The sequence below is a fragment of the Thermobia domestica genome, chromosome 16 (assembly GCF_964235325.1).
Source record: "Thermobia domestica chromosome 16, izTheDome1.hap1.1, whole genome shotgun sequence".
NCBI classification, from domain to species: domain Eukaryota; kingdom Metazoa; phylum Arthropoda; class Insecta; order Zygentoma; family Lepismatidae; genus Thermobia; species Thermobia domestica.
Genome location: NC_137469.1, coordinates 143508169 through 143532246, shown reverse-complemented (window position 1 = coordinate 143532246; position 24078 = coordinate 143508169). Strand labels below are relative to the sequence as shown.

The following is a 24078-nucleotide window of genomic DNA, read 5'->3' as shown; positions in this document are numbered from 1 at the left end:
ATCATTTTTCCAGTTAGCTTTCGGAAACCAGAAAATTTTGTAATATTTCAAGTCGGCAAGTAAAAGTATACAGTGTTTCTCTCTCTCTCTCTCTCTCTCTCTCTCTCTCTCTCTCTCTCTCTCTCTGTGTGTGTGTGTGTGTGTGTGTAAAGTGCAGGGAACATACATCGAGTTCGCAGAGAACAAATATCCCATTCGAATATTAAAATGTAACAAGAAATTGAAAATAAACCTTTGTGAATTTATCAATTTCAGAAACAAAAAATTCCACTATTTCTTCACATGTGGGACTGCCTATCTAATGAAATAACTACATAAAAGTTCCGTATGAAGATTATTTTTTTAACCGAAAATAAGAAAAAAATATTTTATTGTGTTTAACACTCGTAAATCATAATTTCAATATTGGAATTTTGTATAATCAACATCTTAGAGAAGATATTTGTACTGTAAAACTACCATTATTATGTATAAAAATGTATTAGAAATAATGATGATTCGATAGAACAAGTACATATATATATATATATATATATATGTTTTTTATTTTGCAAATTAAAATAAAATTACTTGTTGGTTTTACAGCGCAGCGCTAATAGTGCAGCTTTTTATGTTTCTTTTATTATTTTATTGGAAGAACAACTATACAAATCAGCTTCCTTATTATTTATATTTCACTTTCTCTTCTGAATGAATATATGAATAAATAAATGTTTATATCCAGAAAACGGTCAATATTTCCTTTCATGAGTTACTTGAACTCGAATTTTGGGTGGTCAAAAATTTACAGTAGGCACTTTATTTATAAATGTTGCAGTATGTAAATCTACAAAAGTAGTAAAACTATGAAAAAACCGTCTTATGCGTATTAAACTGACGAAATCTAATATTGTACGATCGAAGGTGGATTCTGAGGGAAGAACGCATTGAAGTTTTTGAAACATTCTTGAAATGAAGAATCGTTAGATTTTCACTTCATGAAACTTTTCAAGACAATATTTATTACCAATAAATTTCACGGCTAAACAAGGATGTAGGAATAAGTGGAATATGTTTTTATGAATCGGAAAAGTTTCCGTTTCAAAATTTTCGAGAAAATTTTCATCACTGTACAGGGCAGACAATTTTTCGAATCATGAAAAATTGTTTCACTTGTTCCTACATAGTAATGAAAATTGTCTGAGCCATGAAAATTTTCAGATTCTTTAAACGATCTTTCACTTTTTAACATTTCTATACATGAATTAAATCAATTTTATGAAACTATACATAATATCCAAAATTGTCCGGCTTACGAAAAGTTTTTTTCCACTTGTTTCTATATCGTGATGAAAATTTTCCGATCTATAAAAATTCCTTTCACTTATTTCTACAGAGCAATAAAACTTTCCGATTGTTTTACTTTTTGCTTCAAAATGATGAAAATTTCCCGATTCATAGAAAGTTCATTAATTCTTCCATACAAGACAGAAAAATTCGATTCTTGAAAAATTGTTTCACTTGTTCCTATATAGTACTAAAAATTGTCTGAGCCATGAAAATTTTCGGATTCTTTAAACGATCTTTCAATTTTTAACATTTCTATAAATGAATTCAACTAATTTTATGATTGCTGAGGAATTGTTACTTGATTACTGATATTTTTTTAGAACGGAAAATTTTCCGGAAAAATATAGCGGAAAATTTTCCACCTCGCATCACTAGCGACAACGCAGCAAGAAAAATGTTGCATCGCTGTAAAGTGGATGAAAAGGACTTTTTCGGCAGACCAGTAACAATGGATGAAAGTTGGGTTTATCTTTATGACCCAGAAACACAGGGCATGAGTAAATAATGGAAACATCCCTCTTTCCCCACTCCTAAAAAGGCACGAGTGCAAAAGTCTGCCATCAAGATGATGCTTTGCGTTTTCTGCGACTGTGAAGAGGTCATCATGACCTACCACAGGGGCAAACTATTACTATTACCTATTATTCCCATATCCTGACTAAGTTACGAGAGGAACTGAAGAAGAAACGTCGTGGATTAGTCATAAATGGGGTGATGGTGTTAGCAGACAATGCATCAGCTCATTTCGCCCATGCATCCATGATGAAGACAACAAAATTACGATATGAAATATGGCCTGTCCCCATGCTCACTGGACTTGGCACCAAGTGACTTCTTTCTCTTCCCAGAAATGAAGCGTCCACTCAGAGGACGCCATTTTGACGGTACGGATGACATCATTTCTGAGAATAAACTGTGGCTTCATAGCCACTGCATACTTTTACAAAACAGGCTTACGGAAAGTGAAGAAGCGCTGGCAAAAATGTGTCGCTATGTACGGTGACTATGTATAGAAAGAATACCATCATGGATTTTTTTCTAGGTGATTGCACGAACCTTTTAATGGCCCCTCGCAAATGCAAACAGGGTAATGCCTTCACAAAGAACAATGATTTTCAAGATTACCGTCCAGTAGTAATACACTTCAATATTTTCTTTTTGATTAAATGAGACTGTATAGGTTTTACCTACTGGATGGCTGCAACGACAAATGTTATATGTAATAATATAAGCAGTACTTATCCACTGAATTGAATTACGGAGCGATAAGTTTAGAATTATCAACTTTGAACCTTCCCATCAAACGATTAATAAATACATCTACATGTTCTAGATTACGAACCTTATATGTACGAGGAACTGCTGAAAAATTCGTAGCCCAACCCAGTAGTGCAAGTAGAATGATAAAATTGTATAGTTTTAAAGAACATATCTCCGTGTGTGCAAATGCAAATTCAAATACTAATAACGAAATTCTTATTGTTTTTCAGGCCCCCGAGGTAACCATGTGTGCACAACGATCGAATTTCACGAACATCGAGATCAGAGCCATCTTCAAATTTTTGTTCCACCACGGAAAATTACCGAAGCAAGTTCATCGAAATTAGTGAAACACTACGGAACTCTCCTAAGTCAGGGGGCGCGGTGGCTCAGTGGTAAAGCGTTAACCTCCGGTGCTTGGGGTCCTTGGTTCGATCCCAGCTCGCGCCGTGTGGACTTTGTGGTGGACAAACATCGTGCTCGTGGGTTTTCCCGGGGATCTCCCGTTTCCTCCCACTTTCTTCATTCCACCATTTCACTCATCTCTCATTATCACCGTCTCCTTTAGCCTAACCGGCATAACCGAGAGACGTAAAACTTAAAGATTTCATTTCATTTTTTCTCCTAAGTCATATGCAGTGGTGAAGAAGAGGGTGGCAAAGTTTAAAAGTGGCAATTTCTAAACAGATGATGCTCCACATGTAGGAAGACCAGAAACGGTGACTGTTCCAGAAATCGTGGATGAATTCAGGAGATTATTCTTGAAAATCGCACAATCTCAGCAAAGCGTGTGGCAGAGATGTTGAGCATTTCTCGGGAACGCATCGAAAGCATAATTCATAGTGACTTGAATATGCGCATGCTCTAGGTAAATTGAGTTTCCAAAAATATGGTAGTAGATCAAAAGCGTGAAAGAGTGAAGGCATCAAGGGAGATAATCTTCCATTTTGACTGCAATGCCGACCAACTTCTGTCAAGAATAGTAACCATGGACGAAACATGGTTGTACCATTACGATCCTGAAACGAAATAACTGTCAATGGAATAGTGGCACTTAAGTTTCCCTGGCCTTAAGAAGTTCAAGAGACAAAACTCGGCTGGAAAACTGTGATATTCTTCTAGGATAAGGATGGAGTAGTACTCAGACTATCTGCGACGAGTCAGACATTTAATGCAGATGAAAGACAAATTGCAAGTGCATCGGAGAATTGAAAAAAAAGAATTCTGCTCCTTCAGGACAATGGCCCAGTCCATCCAGCACTAGAAACACAACTGTCATTGCATGATCTAGGATTTCAATGTCTATATCATCCTACTTATTCCCCATATCCAAGTTCCGTCAGACTATTACTTATTTCCCAAAGTCAAAAAATACTTCAAAGGACGCCATTTTATATCTGATAAAGAGGTGATTAGTGTTACGGAACAGTAGTGCGAGGCATTGTCTTCATAATTTTATAATCTGTCCACAAAAATTGGAGCACTGTCCAAGGTAGTGTATGTATTAACTTCGGAGGGAATATGTAGAATAACTGTAGAATTCTATCACTCCACGTGCACTACTTCTGGGTTGGGCTAAAACACTTCTCAGTAGCTCCTCGTATGCTTTTTACCTGTTCATATTTTCACTTCTTTTTCCCTGCTGAACAATCCTTCCAAAATTCGAAATACAGAAAATATGAGTCTGTTTATCTGACTAAAATTCAGGGAATGATTTCATTTTCTATAATTTTGCTTTCTAGCCAAAAATATTGTTACACTTTCTATCTTTCGAGAGAAGGCATCAATTAGGGGAAACTATTGTTATTTGTAGTACGACATGTCAGTACTAAGGCAGGATCTATTGTTTAAAATGAGACCCGATTCACTACTTGGGTTTTTACCCAAGTTACCGTGTCCCGAATCACGCATCCAGAAAGCATGCGCCTTAGCCGTCTGAAAAGCAAATGGTAGTCTAAAGTCACGTCTTAATTACGTCTCTACAACATATTGTACGCTAGCTTTCTTGAGATTCTTTATCCAGCTCGGCCAACACGTGATGAGCGCACTACGCTTACGCGAAGTACACATGCACCCTTCTTTCAGCAGTAGTACTACCTCAGGGATTATAACACCACGTTCCTTCGGGGAAGAGTGAAAATAGTATTGACAAAATACTTATAACAGTCGCTAAGCACGGTCGGAGATATTCACAGAGGAAAATCTCGTAGCTTCGTGAGAAATAGTAATCTCCTCGAGCCTTAAAATCATCACTATTTAAATCAACTCCGAAAATGTAGAGAATCTAATATTACAATTGTACCTGAACCATTGCTCACTTCTTTCCAAATGTGTGTGTTCCACACTGAATTGAACCTAATATCACGTGTACTGGAAATATGTTCAGCATTCTGCTATAAAAAGAAAGCTTGATTGTTTAAATAAAGGTGTAGGAGGTTTTAAATTGTGTTAGCTGTGTATAACGAAAAATCTATTGCATAATTCATCATCAATTTTTTAAATGTAAGTGTGTGCGTGTTTTTACGATACATTTTTTTTTTTTTTTAAACCGTAATCATAGTCTATTTTTGTTATCAACAGGTTCTTTTCGTTTTCATATATTAATGCACTCAGTTGGTGCGAATATCTTACTCTTCGAAAAATGAAGAGTGATCGGTTTCGTTTTTATATGCAAAACGAGATATAACTGAACCCACAAACCAATGTGACGTGAATAGCATGCGCAAGTCGCGATCACTAGTGTTTTCCACGAGACGAGAAAGAAGTTTGTCTTGTCTCGATTCTCGGAAAGTTTTTCTCGTCTCGCTTCGGAAATTTGCTAGTCTCGTTTCGTAAATTTATGTATAAAATATATACCTTCGTTTTTTCTTAATTTTATCTAGAAGTTATAAGAAGCCTTCCGCGTAAATGAAGAGTGTGTTATAATACATTTGGTGCACTAGTTTTCCCCACAAATCCCGAGAAGTTTCTCGTCTCTTCTTAAAAACGAGACGAGAATTATCTCATGTTTCTCATAGTCTCGAATTTTAAAATGTACTTCTTATCTCGAAGCAGGGTGGAAAACAATCATGATTTTTTTTAAAAAAAAGAAATCATTTTTGTTGATTTTTTTGATTTAAATCAAATCTTTCTGCTGATAAGTTACAAGTTGCGAACTGAGGAAAAAGCATTAGGAATTATTAAATACTAATTATGCCATTTAAATGAAAGTATTAGGGTTGAATTTTGAATTAATCCCCAGTTGTTAACTTCTGTTAATCCCAAACAATGTTTCTTAACCCTTTTAAATTTTGGCTTTTCTTAAAAGGAAATTATGGATTTTCAGTCAAACAGCTACATCATTATCCCTATTTATCCTAGGATCATGGTTCATACCTCATTCTCTTCAGAATAGAACAGCCTTTGAAACGGTATCATTCACATTACCCTATCATGTCCCTGAAGCGGGAAATTTTGAGAGAAAATGGGATTTTTGATTTTTTTTTTTTTTCAAATTTTGATCCCCTCCGGACTTCCTTGTGTTAACGTACATATCTCAAAATCAACTGGGAAATACGAAGGGTTGTACTAAATGTGTGTGTAAAATTTCAAGCTATTATGAATACTGAGGGCGGGGAAAATATTTAATAATGAGCTAAGAACATCCCCACAATGCCCCAGATAACCCGCATGTAATATAAAAATTTCCTCAGACATCTCTATTTATCCTAGGGTCGTGATTTGTACATTATTCTCTTCAGAATAAAAGATTTTCAATTGTACCATTCAAATGTCTCCATCGTGTATCTGGGGCGGAAAAATCACGAAAAAAGGGATTTTCTGTTAAAAATATCCTTTTTAGTTTTTACCTCTTCTGTTTAAGGTAGAAATCTAAAACACTGAAAAATACTAAGGGGTGCATTGAATAAATGTGCAAAATTTCAATCTTCTACGTGCAAAAGTAAGCCCGCGAAAAATAATATCTCCCAAATACCCCAGATTCCCGTATAAAAGAGGATATCAGGTGACAGTTTCCTGAAACATCCCTATTCATCCTAGGATCATGGTTCGTACGTCATTCTCTTTAGAATAGAACAGGATTTTCCATAATCATCCTGTGCGTGACACTTTGTTTTCATACTATGCTGTACATACTGTCTCATTGTATTATGATCATTAACTTCCGTAACCGAAATAACACAACAGAAACGGGATTTTACTTATTTTCACTTTAAATTATTTTATTTCGGAATTTGATTTAAATCAACAATTTTATTTAAAAAATCAAGTGGTTAAATCTTGATTTAAATCAGACTGATTTAAATCAATCCACCCTGTCTCGAAGACACGACAATACGAGAAATTTCTCGTCTCATGAGCAACACTAGTTAAAACTAACCTTATTACTGTCATCATCCTGTTTTAGAACTGAAGAAATCCTGAACAGCGATTCAAACAAGTTTTTTCCTGATTAAACAGGACAGCTTCAACGTCAGCAAAACGGTAGAAAAAAAAGCAGTTTCAAAATTTAGAAAAAAAAAAGTCATGCTGTTCTTTGAAAACGTAAGACTGTTTCTGAAAGAATGTCCTGCATCCGATAATGTTTATTTGGTAATTCTAGGCTAACGGGAACTCATGCTTGCTGAGTACTATTCAATATACACTTTGTAATGACAAGCATTTTGTCTGGAGTAATGTTCTGAAAGGGTACTTCCAATTGCAGGCCCTCGTGTGACCGTTGTCATTGGTAAGGAACAAATTGATTCTGCTAATTTTTCGTTGATTGTTCGTCCAATGCTGAAACTGTGCTGGATCTGAAGCACAAAGAAAGGAGAAACAAACAGAGTCAGTGGAATGTACCTGAAAGTATTACTTCCTCCCTCACAGCTGAGAAGCATATGTGAGGTGTGGTGCCTCCTTCAGGAAAAGGCACCAGGGAACCAAAAAGCCTACCCTTACACAAAACACTTATTTTGTAATAGTAACGAAAACAAAATGTGAACAATGCTGTATGATAGTAGTTGATGTAATCGTGGCACAAAATGTAGATGTTGGGATAGGCCTATCACGCAAGTAGAATAGTAACTTTCTTAACGTATGAGTTGGCAACATTACTAGCACTCGAGAAGGGAAGGGAAGCTGTCTGCTGGGTCAGTTCTCAAGAATTCTTCTCCATAATACCATTTCGGTGAAGAAACAGTATTGGCATGAAATGAATATACATTACAAACCCTGTGGAATTGAAAAAACTGAAAAATCTCCGTAAGTCTAAGAATTAAACTTGATATATCTTATCAATTTAACTAACATATTAATTCTATGTAGAGTTTTGTTTACAAAAACTGGCCACCCACCGTTCCTTGAAAAGCTCTGCGTTCACCTACAATTAGAATTAAATCAAACAAACGTGGACTTTCTTTTTATCAATTGAGATCTTTACTTAGAGCCAAAATATTAGAATTCCACCTACAGTTGCGAGAATATGGTGTTCTAAAGCACGGCGGATGTCCAACATTTTTTTAAGTTATTATTTTAACAAGACTTCAACATGGCACCTAGCACGGCGGGTGTCCAACATTTTTTTAATTATTATTTTAACAAGACTTCAACATGGCACCTTCAACTAAATGTAAGATCATAAGGATAATACGTAGGAGTATCATGAAGTTTTAATAATAATCAGAAAGTTATTAAGATATGATGATGAAATTTTGTCAGTTTATGTATGGTTCTTATGTGCATAATGTTAACGAAATTAGCTCCTAATGACTGTTATTTTTTACAGGCGTGTCAAAAGTGACCAAAGTGCAAAATGGATAAGATTGAGGCTCGCAGTGTGATAAGGTTTCTGCATTTGAAGGATGATAATGCCAGACAAATTCACGACGTGATGAAGGCTATGTATGGCGATGACTGTCCATCTTATGGCACCATTGTAAAGTGGAAAGGAACATTCCAAACCGGTCATATGTCCTTCACAGACTACCCAAGACCTGGAACATCATACCTGACGGACGATGCGGCCAGTGAGAAAGTGGAATATTTAATCCTCGAAGACAGACGTGTGACCATCTAAACGATTATGAATGAGATTGGTCTCAGTTATGGTATTGTGTGGAAAATTATCCATAACGAACTTCTTCCGAAGTACATCTATCCATACATATCTATTTACGAAACTTAGACGTGAATGTCTAAGGTATCTGCGCACTGGGTTCGTCGTGTGCTGACACCTTTTCAGAAGTAAGTACGGCGTGACCTCAAGTTGCTGTCGACAAAGCAAGGACGTGTGGCTTCCAGGTATTGCAGCATCCGTCTTATTCTCCAGACCTCGCACTCAGTGACATTTTCTTGTTTTCCCAAATGAAGAATCCGTTGTGTGGTCGCCATTTTGACAACACAAATGATGTCATTCATGACGTGGAAGAATGGTTTAAAGCACAATGTGCAGACTTCTACAATGACGGTATTCGTAAAGTGAAGCAACGCTGGGAAAAATGTGTGGAAAAATCTGGATGGTGACTACACAGAGAGGGGTTAATAACTACAAATCACAATTCCTGTATCCTGATTTTTTTTTCTATGATAATTAAAACTTTACGATACCCCCTCGTAAGTAGTTGTACAGTAAACAATGAGTTGTTGCTAAATAACATGTTCTTATTTCATAACTATACTTATTAGGTTATCAACTGCATTATACTAGACACAGGAATTACAAAGCATGATCACTATTCTAATTACCACGGATAAGATAATATTTAAGTCTACAACTGTAAAAGAACGATGTCGTAGTAATCGTAAAAATTAATGTTTCTCAAACTAAAACGTACTTACCTTGTGTCTCAAGTTAGGTGATTTATTGATACAGTTTCAGTGTGTGCTGCCTCTGCAACCCAAGGCAGCTGAGCTAAAATTCGAACCGTATCAATAAATCACTTAGCTTGAGATACAAAGTAAGAACGTTCTACATAGTAAGAACGTTTAAATTATAATCCTATAGCATCTATCACTAAATATTTCTCAGAGTAATTTCATACATATTCACGATGTACAAAAAAAATCTATGTAACTTTATTAAAACTTTTAACATTTTACGCAATTTTGCTTCATATATTTTGTCTCCGCCATTTGCTAGCAAACACGAAATGTAAAAAAAATATGTTGTACCTATATATTAAGTGTACTAAACGAAATAATTTTACGATTTATAAGTACTCCTTGTCTAATTCTGAAAATTCTTAATCAAAATATATCTATAAAATAATATATTGCGTCTATAAAAACTGGGACAAATTGTCAATTAAATGGAAACGACAAAAAGAGAAAGCCGACTATGTTAATGAAAGCTCAGTGATAAGAATCTTTGTCCAGTAAGCCAGAGACCAGAGTTCGATCACCGCCATATTTTTGAAAAACAATAAGGAACTGTACAAGAAAATACGTAACTTAAAAATCATGCTTACTTTAGGAACACTTCATTCATGGTTGTAAGTGTTACTCCGACTCCAGAAATCCCAAGTTGGTCCTTCTCTTGCTCTAAATACTCAAAGAGTTCAGCAAATTTACTAGATTCATGAGACGGCAAAATATAGGATAACTCAGAGCTTTTGTCTTGTTTCAATTCTGCGTCCGGTACAAACGATGTTACGGCATCTGTTACCTTCCTAGGCTCACAAGATGGTGTTTTCACTAAGTGTAGATGGTATCCTGCACCTGGAAATGAAAATGGAAATGTAAGAACTATACTTCCGTTCAAAGAATTTAATAGACTACGAAGAAAGTATATGATACTCTTCCATCAAACGATTTTTTCTCCCACCATATTCTTAATAAGTATGGATAATATGAGAGTCAAAACACGAAATATGTTCACCTGGACTGAGAACAGAACTTTACTGTGAGATGCGTTACACACTGGGTTGTCCAAGCAGAATATGAGCTATGATACAGTTCATGTGGTCTAAATGGCAGAGCATCGTCCTCAAGAATGAAAATGTATAGCCTGGTCTGAAGTCAATTCGATAGCGTAGTCGCTGACCCACCGGAGACTTATGTTCGATTCCCTCCCCAGATGTACATTTATCGCTCTTTGAATGACATGATTTTCTTACTGTCAGTTTTGAAAAGACATTCTAATACTATATTATCCCAAAACCACATTGAATTTTATCTGAGGATGAAGTGAGGTGCTGCTCTACTCTTAAACTGAAAAAAAAAAAAAAAACAACTGTTCACATGGATAATGATATTTTAAATACATATCTCAACTACTTTCCAGTTTAAGTCTTATTTGATAGCTTTCTGTTTCTTAACAGCCAATCAAAGTAAATTGTTAGTATGTTCAGAGATAGCCGATATTTTTACATCCAAGTCCCTTTTGACGCATATACTACATGTCAACATCAGGGTCTGACTCGATCTTAAAACTCGATCTTAAACATGAGAATCTGTAGCTGGTATTCGGAAGCACCAGATAGCAAGTGACTAATGCACCAACAAGATGACCCAGTTTCATTCTTCGGTCCGGTCATAGTCTATCACTCTTTAATTTATTTAGTAGTAGGGTGTCAAAGTAACCCTACACATTGTTCTACAGGATAGGGACCGAAAGACACCTTATTTGCTTTTTCAATCAGATTTATACTTTAAAACAAAAAACTGCAATAAAGTGGCAACACAAAAGATTTACGGAAATTTGTTCTAGTATATACTACATGCTGTTACAGTCTTCCTGTAGACAACCAAGCTCTGTCAAATGAAGACTCATATCATCAATTATCATATATACTGTGTTATTTCACTCAGCGCATTAACATTCAACCCTTTCATTACCACTACATCCGTTCTTTCTACAGATAAAAAAAAAAACAGTCAAGTAATCACAAATTACATTGTATATATGTGGGCGCGCCGATTCTTAACATAAAAAGTATTGCTCCACAGTGATTAATACAGTTTACTGGCCACAATTTCTTACAAAACACTGTCCTGTCATTACGTGAAAACAGATGGTAGGCCAATCCGTAACTTTAGAAACAAGGGAATGATTTTAATTTCACGTTTGCAATTTTCCAGATTGAGCCTGCCATATTCTGAAGTGAGTACAGAACCATCAGTGTATCAACACGAAGTCCTCCGTTTCAATATAAATAAATACGTATGCAGACAAACAAAGAGCTATTTAACAGCAAGCCTACCTCCCCCCGCCATCTTTCTTGCTTTGCGTACACTATTAATATCATTAGACTTCCAAACTATGCTAAGTGTAAGTGTTGGAAGTCTTATAGAACGGCTATGTCCGTCCATTCATGTCTGTCGACAGATATCAGGGCAGAAACTGTAAGAGATATCGAGAAGCGTGTTTGTAATCGATTCAAAGTTCCAATAGTATGTTCCATCTCCGTTAATCTTTATTACAATCGAAAGTGTTGAAAAATTAATCATATCAGGTTTTGACGTTTATCACCATAGAACAAAAATGGTACTAGATAGCGATAAATCGTTTCTTGCAATCGATTCAGCGTCTCAAGAAAACATTTCGTCATCACCTTCAAGACACTACCAAAACAGGAAGTGGTTGAAACTTACTACTACTTCCGATTTCAATACTGATTTCCATAAAGCTAAAAGAGTAAGAGATACTGAGAAGCAGTTTCTTGCAATCGATTCAGCGTCGCAAGAATACGTTCCATCTCCTCTGCTAACCCTCTACTCAACCCAGAAATTGTGTAAATCAACAATTTCCGGTTTCAACGTTGCTCTCGATAGAACACAAACGGTAATGGATAGCGAAAAGTTGTGTTTAGTAAGCGATTCTGCGGCTGAAGAGGACATACCATCACCTCCAACATTCTGCCAATACCGGAAGTAGTTGAAATTTACTATTTTTAAAGTTTCAACATTTATTTCCATCAAGTAAAGATGGTAAGAGATGTCAACAAGATTTTTTTTCCACATATTTAGCGTACCAAGAATACGTTCCAACTTTTCCGTTAACACTCTACTTAGCCAGAAAGTGGAATAAATTAATCATTTCAAGTTGCAATATTGATCCCCGTAGAACAAACACGGTAAAAGATATCGAAAAGCTTTTTTTTTTTAATAGATTCACTATCCTAAGAATAGGTTCCATTTCATCTCCTAAGTTAATTCTCTATTCAAACCTGACATGGTAGAAATCAACTATTTATGGTTTCAACTTTCATTCTCATAGAACAGAAAAGGCAAATAGTGACAAGCTAGCTTTTTGCAATTGATTCAGCGCCTCAAGAGAATATTTCTTCTCCACCGAACACTACTGCAACCAAAAATGGTTGAAATTTATCATCATCTCCAATTTCAATATTTATTTCCATAGAGAAAAAACTATGAGATACTCGAGGAGCAGTTTTTTGCAATCGATTCAGTCCCAAGAATGGATTCCATCTCCTTCGCTAACCCTTTACTCGAACCGGAAGTAGTACAAAGCAACCAATTTCAGTTGCAACATTAATCTCCATGGAACAGAAATGGTAATAGATAGCGACAATCGATTTTTAGTAATCGATTCAGCGTCCCACGAGAGCATATTATCATCGCGTCCACATTGCTAAATCCGGAAGTGTTTGAAATTTATTACTACTTCCGGTTTCAGCATTTACTTCCATAGAAGAAGCCGGTAAGATTCCAAAAAGAGATCTTCTGACACAGAATCAGTATCCCTTTGTCTCGACTTCTATCTATATGTTAGAAACAGGTGAAAATCTACTATTTTTCGGTTACGACACTAATCTTATAATGGATAAAGCGGAAAAAGATAGCAACGAGCAGTTTTTGATATAGATTCAGTACCGCAAGAATATATACCACCTCTGACTTTATTCCTATATTGCAAAAGGAGGTGATACTTACACATCAATCAGCACTTCCGATTTCAATGTTAAACTATATAGAGCCAAAGCAGCAAGAAATAGCCAGTAATGGCTTCTTGATGTGGATTCAGCGTCCAAAGAGCAGGTTCTATCTTATTCCTCTATTGCAGGGTTTCTTAACCTGGGGGGGGGGGGGGTCGCGAAGATAAGCGAAAAAGATAAATTTAATTAGAATCTAATACCGGAAAATATTTAAAAATATTATTTTGAATTTGTTCTGATAGGTTTGTTTTTATACATACTGTTAAGAACATCAAAAAATAGGTGTACTAAACATTTTCAATAGGTGCAGAATTGTTTAAAAATTTATTTAAATGAAAGATGAACGATATGAAACCAATGAGAACTGCATACAATACAAATGGAACTAAACCTGCATATTGAAATACAATTGAAGTTGAAAGCTAATGAGATACCTGAGCATGGTGTGATTTCACTATTGCAGCAATGTCTGGTTCAACCTTCGTGACGCACATTATCAAGTCATTTAAAATATTCAATAACTTTTTTAACAACTTTAACAACTGTCCAAGATTCTTTCAAAACCAAAATTAGGAAACACTATATATGACTCAAAATTAAGGGAGTTATGAAGTTTTAAAATTTTCAAACTGACTCCATTTTGAACATTATGACGGATTGGATTCGATATTTGTAATATGAATGAACTGACCAAATTTGGTTTTAATCCATTCGCTTTTAGGGAAGTTACTGTTATCTGCTATATACAAGAAATGTATTGTACTATTATAGAAATAGATGGATATCGTGAGATCTCCGCAAAGGTATATTTAAAATTATAAGGGGGTCGCTGGCAAGAGCAAGTGATAAAATGGGGTTCGTGATAGGAATTAGGTTGAGAATCACTGCTCTATTGCAACCTATAGTTATAGATGTACTACTTTAAGTCTGGATATTGAATTCGCACACTACGAGTGAATCTATCGTAGTTTCACATTGTGAAACGAAACTCACTTGTTATAATTTAACGGACTATTGTCTAGTGTTCCCTCATGGTTAAATGATTAGCGTTTACGTCTTCGAAGCAGAAGAACCAGTTTCGATTCCGGGTGGCAGCTCATGTGGTTCTAATTTCGCGTTAAGCTGTGGATTGAAGCCTCAATGCTCAAAATGGACGTTGAAATCAAAACATATCGAATTCAAGAACTATCGTTCTAACTTTCCATACATTAATATTCCCTAGTAGCCACTCTCAATAGATAAATAAAAAAATAAAATAAGTATAGTTTGGTTATCCAAGTATCAAATTACTCTTTTTTTTTTTTTTTTCAATGAAATAAAAAGCAGAACACTCCAACGTAATGAAACAATCCTGCACTTTAAAACTGAATACTTTTACCCACATCTTGTTTCATCAAGAGCTTCGGAAGGAAAATGTAAGCTTTCGTTGACGAATAGCGGTCGAATTTTTTTGTAAAAACCCTGTTAATTTGGAAACTTGCCTAATTTGGTCTGTCTTGTGACGTCTCCATTTTGTCATAAGACATGCATTACTTATTAATCTGTAAGTAGGCTACATATCTATCTTGCAACTTGGTCGCATTGAAACAGTTATTCCTACGCTGTTAATGTTAAATTCACCTCTGTATACGAAACATCTACATGATCTTCATTCCTTACAAACCCTTTCAGAACATATTTCACTGTTGCGTATTACAGGAGATTAGAAATGGAAGGAAAAACTTGTCTACTGAAAGTAAGTTACTCAAAATACAGTAGCAGGCGGTGGTATTCTTTATTGCTAATTATGCTTTTATGATAATTGTCGGGGAGTATATCAAATATCAATAGACTGATACCGTTAAGGCTTCACATTCATATTGTAAAGGCAAGACGATTTTATGATTCAGTCCAGACAGATTTTATCATCTTCTTTTCGGCACGTCTTCAAATACGTTTCCTCCCGGGGAGCTTACAGGAAATGTAGAACTAATGACAATCGCATTCATTTTCAAAAGGTTAAATGTTCCACTGCTGAGAGCGGCGGAAGAGACATTATGAATGTTTTGAGTATGTCTTGGGACTGGTGTTTTATCTTATCATTTATTGTAATAAGAAGATGAAAGAAAATATTTTTGAAATATGTGCCACAGTGATTTGTAGGTAATTAGCATGTTCAAATGACATATAATACAGTGTGCAAATGACGAAATTAAGATATTTATTTCGGAGGATGCTATATATTGCAAAAATAAATTTCACTATATATTACTTCAACATACAAGGTAACACACAGGTAATTAGTAGTGCTCTAGAATACTGTGATCTACAATAATATATTTTTGTTTTAGAAAACTTTATTTTCTTTAAATTGGAACTTCCCAACGGAACCAACGGTAATCAATAGAGACAGGTTTAACTGGAACTAAAAATTGTATTAAAATTCGCCCACTCACTCCAGTTATTACCAAAATATGTAGATGGCGTTATACATTTATGCCAGGGTTTGCCCAAGTGGGCCCAGCCCGAAAAAACCCACCGGGTTTTTTCGGGTTGGACCCACTTGAAAAAACCCACCTTAAAACCCACCTGGGTTTTTGAGCTTTTTGTTAATATATTATTGATACAACCAAGGTGATCACATTGAAAGTGATTTTTATCAGATTTTGGACTTTCCTTGGGCGAAATGAATGCTTTTCCGTTAAGGTATACAACATTCAACATAAGACCTTTATAAAGTTCTGAATGCACTGAATGAATAATAATGAAAAAAAAAACCTTACCTTAGCTTAGCTTGAGATAATTAAGTAACAAATTAATGTATGGTTTATGCTTATAGCCTATTTGAAGGGAAAAAAATGCAATTTTATATTTTAGAAAATACTCTCCGTGAATAGTGTGCTCGCCAACTCGACGACGCCGAGGGACGTTGTCCCTCATACGTTTGACGCGTTTAAAGCCATAGATGCCGGTACTACCAGTAAACATATAGTGCATTAGTAAAACTATTAGTATTATTTCTTACCTTTGATGGTAACACAAATATTCTTCAGTAAAATTTAGTTTTCCAACAACAACAGTTTAGTGCAGTTATTTGTAGGTACTCTTCAAATAAGCATTCTGTAGAATCAACACCAACAAAAGCGTAAAAATTCGTCAAATTTAAGAAACTCGATGCTCAGAGTTCCGAAATACGTACCGCTTTCTATTTCAAGTGCTGAATTCGAACTTTCGTACTAGTGGAAGTTTCGATGTACAGTAAAGGGAGCTGCATTTTCGAGGTAGGAAGAAAAAAAAAAAAACACGTCCCGAAAGAAGTTCTCGGGAAATTCCCCCAATTGAACGGACAAAGCATCGGAACTGTATACTTCAACAATAAAACTATTTATTTTATGTTGGAAGATATTTAATTTTATTTAAGACATTCTGAAACATCCTAACTATATATAAAACTACATGAGCTGACAAATTATTGAGCACTTCCTGTAGGGCTACAATGATTAAATTTGGCATGATGGTAGCTTTCCGGGACTAACCGACAGAAAAATTGCCAAAAGTGAATATTTTTAATTTTTAGGGGGGCACTATCTTTTAAATAGTTGAAATAGGAAAATAAATGATAGAATTGTGGGTTCAAGAGATGCGAGGCCGTAGACCGAGCAAAGACAGTGTGTGGGGGGCTATGCCCCCTTGGGTGCGCAGATTCAGGAAATATGAAGAGCAAGTTCACGAAATTCACTGTTGATGCAAAGGGTGATAGATAAGAAATGCGAGGTCGTAGGCCGAGCAAACTCGGGGTGTGGGGGCAGAGCCCCCAGCTAGCCAAAAGCTAGTTTATTTAAAAAAAAATATGAATTATATCTTTCTTAATGGTCTTAAATTAATTTGCTGGAAAGATCCCTCTTGCAACAAGTGCTCGGGAAATTCCCGTAATTGAACGCACAAGGTATCGAAAGTGAACTTCAACAATAAAAACCATTTATTTTACGCTGTTAAATTAATATATTTGGTGTTCATACTTGGCAAACGTCACTGAGGCTTCTGGGATGATTTCTATCTGCATTTGTTCGTTCGTCTGCTTGCACCACACGTATTACAGGGAATCACTTCCGGTCTTTTAAGTGTAAATTTTCAGAGTACAAGCACGAGACACACTAAATTTCCTGTATAGATTTTGGCGGCATACCAACGTAAAATTTCAAAATGGTGACAATTTATTTTTTTCAAAATAGCGGATATGCACGCTACAAAGAGCAGTCGAAATTTTAAGAGTAGAAGCACGAGATACTCTAAATTAGCTGTATATATTTTGGCGATGATCCAACGTAAAATTTCAAAATGGCGGCCATTTTTTCAAAATAGCAGTGAATGGAATATTGTTGCAAGTTGTGACAATGATAATCTTGAAATATAAATCACATTTTAACACTTTTAACCCAAAGACATTGAAATATTTTGATAAAACCCAATTAAACCCGAAAATACCCGAAAAAACCCATATGGGCCCAGGTGGGTTGGGCTTTTTCAGAAAAACCCGGGTTTTTTCAAACCCTGATTTATGCTGACGATTAGATTTAGTTCTCAGAAAGTTAGTTCAAATTTTAAAACGCTCAGATTCATTAAAATTTGTACTGTCACAAGAAAAATAAAATGACCCATAATAACAGAGAATATATACAGGAGAACAGAGAGTATATACATTTGTATTTAATTTGAGCTTGAAGAGCAGTTTGATATGGACATATCTAATACTGCAACACTAAACCACGAATATGGGACAAAATACAAAGGACACCACCAGCGGACACACTACTATTCTCTCCCCAATAAAAGAATATCAAAATGCTTGCTCAGGTTGTCTCTCCCCCACAAAAAAGATGATAAGTTCCTACACTGCTTTGCATGTCAGAACAAGACTCTACTTGTCCTACTGCTGGCTGTGTTTTCTTCTTCTTGAACAGATTCAGTTCATATTCACTTACGCCTCCTAGCACAATCTTGGCTTTTTAATCAAACCGGATTGTATTCTTTGCTATGACATTACATTTAAAATTTTATTTATACTACAGTTTTTACAGTTAGTTTTCTTAAAAACATCGTTAAGGTATTTTTGAAGTTAGATTATGCCCTTTTCCATGAAAAATCATGTCCCAGCCAAAACCCTTAGGGTGGAAAACCCGTGTTCTAAAACCGTCTGTGGGTATCACTGGATACATCTGAACCGCTCTCTGACGTTAAGAGAAGAACATAGGTTCAACATAGCACTGAAATTTTTATAAGTAAACAATGGGAAAAGCAATTTGTATTTTCATTAAAAAAGAAACTTAGTTATTTTCACTGTAAAATAATAATACAAATTATAACAGATACTTACTAGAAAATCTTTGAATGGTATTAATTACTTAAGTAATTTGAACTTTCTGCAATATGAGAGAATAATATAAACTTTAAGGTAGAAATCTAGACGCAAAATGAATACATGTGTACTAACCGTATAATTTCTTAAGGAACATTGGTGTACCAAAGCAAAATACGCGTCCATGAACCATAATAGCAATTCTGTCGCCCAGAGCGTCGGCTTCTTCCATGAAGTGAGTAGAGATAAGAATTGTCCGCTCACCTCTCATTTTCTGCAATAGCAAAGAATTATTCTATTACTAGTAATTTAATCTTTGATGAAATGAATTGTTTCGTAGTAACTAAATATAGGAAAACAAACGAATCTCCCCAATTGTTACTCGTTACACTAGAAGGAATTAATGTAAAATGATTACACAAGGAAACGTGGAACAGCAATACATACCTTTCTCTAAATGCTATTCATTCTAGCATTGGAACTACATATAAAAAAATAAATTAAATCTGGCATAAACAATGTAAAATGATTACACAAGGAAACGTGGAACAGCAATACATACCTTTCTCTAAATGCTATTCATTCTAGCATTGGAACTACATATAAAAAAATAAATTAAATCTGGCATAAACAATTACTTATTATTACTAATATATGTTCTAGTTTCGGTACTATATCACTGTCTTCATCTGATACATTATCTTTACTAAATCTTCTTAAAACTTCTCCCAGTTTCTTCCTAATTAAACCCGATATAAACTATTTTTCTATTTTCTTTACCAATATATATATATATATATATATATATATATATATTTCTTCTTTTTGTTCTCCTCAACCATAGGTTGGTGGGCAACATGCAAATTTTAAAAACTTTTCTCTTCCTTGGATGAGCTGTCTTATACTTTGATAAGGTCTCTTCTTCGTGTGCATCTAAATATTCTATCCTTGCTCTTCCCCTTCCTGGTTTTTCTTCTACCTTTCCCTCTCTTGGTCTTCCTCTTCCTGGTTTTCTTTCTACCTTTTCCTCTATCAGCATGGTGATCCAATCGGGGTGCCGAATATGAAGGCCAAACTTCTGTTTCTTCTTTTTCCTATTATCTTCATGATCTGTCGTCCTTCATTACCTTCCTTTAGTACATCTTCATTTCTTTTCGTTTAGGTCCATGAGATGTGAAGCATTCTGAGCCAACACCACATTTTAAATGCTTCCAGCTTGGATATTTCAGCTTTTCTCAATGTCCACGACTCTGATCCGTAAATCACCATGTTCCATACCAAGGTTTTAATAAATCGTTTACGAACGTCCAACGACACATTGATGTTAGCAGTCCTCTTTTTCTATTAATTGCTTGTTTAGCCTGCACTATTCTCGAACTTACGTCTTTTTCACTTCTTCCGTCCGACCATATTAAGACTTCTTGAATAGGGGAACGTCGATTTTGTCTCCATCTAACCATACATCTGCCTCTTCCTGAGCACTTTACCACTTTGGTTTTCTTCTTATTTATCTTTATTTTGCATGTTTTTTCCAGTTGGTTGTTCAAGTTTGAAAATGCTACCTGCAAGTCCTTTTCGTTCTCCGCTAACAACGCTTATATCAGCAAAACCTTATTGTGCTGAAAACCTGACCATTTACATTCACGCCTTTCTTGTTTTTATCAAAGAATTCTTTCATACCCTTTTGTATAGACGCTGAATAGGACAGGTGAAAGTCCACATCCTTGCCTTACTCCTTTACGTATTTTTGCTTTCATCTGATCTCTTCCTACAACAGCTGTCTCGTTCTTGTAAAGTTGGTATATTATTCTCCTGTCTGCAATCCACTTTCAGATTCTTCAACGCTCTGAACCTGATATTCCAATCTACGTTGTCAGGGTGGTGCAAAATGTGGACCGTACCAAAGAGGGGTACTGATATGGCCATTATACAAATATCGTTGTATAATGGCTCCTGAACTATGGAAATTGATCACAATTAAAGAACCCTGGACCGTTAGACATTTCATATACAACAGTTGTCTTACTTTTTGAATAGCCTTCGTATATATAAAAATTACAATTCATAAAATAATATATTATTTTCGTTTTTTCTCATTATCATTCTTGTATTTATTCGATAATCAATTCTATTTTAATTCTATAAAATTATCGGCGAGAAAGACATATTCAAAATATGACAAATTTGTTGATAACTTTTAGGTCCTAATTAGATTCTTTAACTCAATGCCATTATACACATTAACAATAAATTTGGTATAAGCTGATATACAACATAACCTATTTCATTTATGCGGGCATAGTTAGCACAAACTTGATAGACAATATTTCTATTGATGCATAAATGTAATTGCGCAGAATATGAACGAAGTAAAAATTACAATGAAATCATAACATTCAAAATGAAACAAAACAAAAACCAATTAATATCACAAAAGATCACATAATAAATAATTGATTACACTAAGGATTAATCTGAAACTTCGATATTATCTATATTAATCTTAGATAGAACTTCTGTAGGAACTAACTTTTCAACTAATTGCATCCATTTATTTTTGGTATGCTTTGACAGACTCCATAACTTTAGTTCGTCAATATTTCGTAAACCTAAAAGTTTACCAGTCTCTATATCCTTTAATTCGAAAACCTTAGGGTTAACTTGTCTGATACACAAATAAGGTCGAGCATATCCATCAAAAAACATAAATTCTCTTCAATGATACATCATTTTCAGGATATAAACTCACAAAAACTAGGTCATTGATTTGAATTTTGGATGTACCTGTCATCTACCTGTCTGTTGATCTTTAATCTTGGTTTCTCACAAAGACGGTTTCTCTCAAATTTTCGTGTTTTACAAAGACGAACCATACTGACAAGGTGTGAATAATCCAATTTATCATTCTCAATAAGTTTAACATTAAAATGCTGTTCTATGTTTTTTATTGCATCAGTTATATTATGAATATTCGCCGAAGCAACTTCCAAGGTATCGGAAACTGAATAATTTAAAAAGGAAGTAATTTCTGTGACATACTTAATCTAGTCTGTGTTTATTTTTGCAACAGTGTCGAAATTACATACCAAGATTCCAATTAGTATTTTCAACAATAGAACTACTTGGATGATATGGAGTAACAAAATGTACTTTAATATTGGCATTATTCATCGCACGGATGAATCCATTACTGCGATTTGCTTTTCGTAAAGGATATGCCACTAAATATCTCGTAAAAACATCCATGACAGTCAAAAAAAAAAAAAAAAAAAAAAAAAAGTATCACCAGTAGATGCTCGAGGAAGAGGTCCATACAAGTCAATTGAAAAGAAAGTGAGGTCTTTCAGGCATAATTGACATCATAGGTTTGTATTTAGATTGGAAATTATGCTTAATTATCATGCATTCCTCGCAATCGTTAATATAACTCTTAATTTGCGTCCAAATGACTTAGAATAAAAGGATTTACTAATTAGTGAATATACCTTTAAGTATCAAAAATGACCAAAATCGTCATGATATGCTTTTAATATACGAGGCACCTAAGTTGCGGGAATGCAAATTTGCTTCCTACTTTTAAATTTGAAATCTTTATTCAAAAGTACTTCATTAGACATCTGATACAGTGAATTGCAATTACGAGGACGACCACAATCCTGAGGGCAAGAAGTCAAATGATACATGATTTTGGAATAATCTTCATAATTCTTTTGATGTCCTTTCAATTCACCTATGGATATTTTGGCTATTTCATCCTGTAAAATTTTAAAGGCATTTATAGATAACACTCGGTGATTATCGTCTGGAAACAATCTTGAAAACTGTCTACCGGAACATTACTTACACCTTTAATATGTTGTACTTCAAAGCCAAAAGATTGCAGTTCCAGTGACCATCGCAATAAACGACTATCGTACCCTTGAACTTTCTTAAGATGTCAAAGAACTATGGTAAGTCAAAACTATAAAATGACAACCGCTTACATATGGAGCAAACTTTTGAAGTGCAAAGCGTACTGCAAGTGATTCAATTTCGGTCGTCGTACACCCTTTCCCAGCGTACGACTAACACAATGTATGACTGCTGGTTCATCTATAGTAGGATTAGGTTGCCACAAAATACCAGAAATTTCAGATAACGATCCGTCCAAACGAATATTTTCCATAATACAAGCTTACAGAGCACCCCATTGCCATGGAATTCCCTTCTTAGTTATAGAGAATAAAGGTTGAGCTAATGCTGCAAACCGAGGCATGGATTTTCTGAACCAATTGAATAACCCTAAAACTTGTCGAGTTTCTTTCAAATTTGTTGGAGCTGGTAGTTTCTTTATAGCTTGAATTTTAGATTCGCTGAAACACATTTCCTGAGCGTATATTGTATACCCTAGAAATTCAATAGAATCCTTGAAAAAGTTCGATTTTTCTAAATTAACATAGACCAGCGTTACCCAAACGTTCCAAGACAATATCTGAATTTTTCAAATAGTCCTCTGATGTTTTTCCCATACTTAAGATATCTGCAAACAAAATTACGTTTGCTCGTAGATCTTGTCCTAACACTCTATTTAGATATGAAGCTAGAGCAGAACTTCCATTAAACAAACCAAAGACTACTCGGTTGTATTCATACAATTGTCCCCCAAATGGAAAAGCTGTAAATGGTCTAGAAGTTTCACCTAATAATATTTGGTTATACGCCATTACTAAGTCCAAGTTTCCAAATATAGTATGTCCCTGCAAGGAACTAAGAATTTCTTCAACAGGAGGATATCTTGTACTATTATGTGTTTATTCAATTTTCTCAGATCTGGCACTATTCTCAGTCGTTTGCCATATTTCTTAGGCACTACATATAAAGGATTTAAATGAACGCTCTGTGATGGCCTTATATCATCTTGCAACATTTCACTAATTTATTCTCTTACTTCCTCTCTAAATCTTTATGGTATGATATACGGTTTCATTACAATAGGAGTTTCGGTATCTACTTCAATATCATAGACAATTTTTACAGCATCCAGGTCTTTTAGAAAATACATCTATGACTATGAAGAATTTCCTTAAATTGGGATACGAAATTTCCATGCGCTTTATCAATAGCCCCTACGATTACATTTACACAATTATCAAATTGACGATCTTTATTGTAGATAATAGCCTCTTCATTCCTTTGTTCCTCGCCATCAGTTTTATTATCATCGCAATTATTTACACTTAAAACAACATTATGCATGAGGGATTGACTGGCAAGCGAAACTGCTACTAACAGGAATCAAAT

At 35.0% G+C, this 24078-nt stretch overlaps 1 protein-coding gene across 2 annotated transcripts in view; it reads right to left on the bottom strand.

The window, feature by feature from the left end:
* Positions 1-24078, bottom strand: part of LOC145673466 (phospholipid-transporting ATPase ABCA3-like) — a 312570-nt gene that overhangs the window by 135224 nt on the left and 153268 nt on the right. For both annotated transcript variants that reach the window (XM_081743188.1, XM_081743189.1), the window contains exons 13-14: positions 18934-19072; positions 10035-10284 (exon numbers count right to left, since the gene is read on the bottom strand). In XM_081743188.1, the coding sequence (XP_081599314.1) occupies positions 10035-10284; positions 18934-19072 (389 nt within the window). The remainder of the gene's footprint in view (positions 1-10034; positions 10285-18933; positions 19073-24078) is intronic.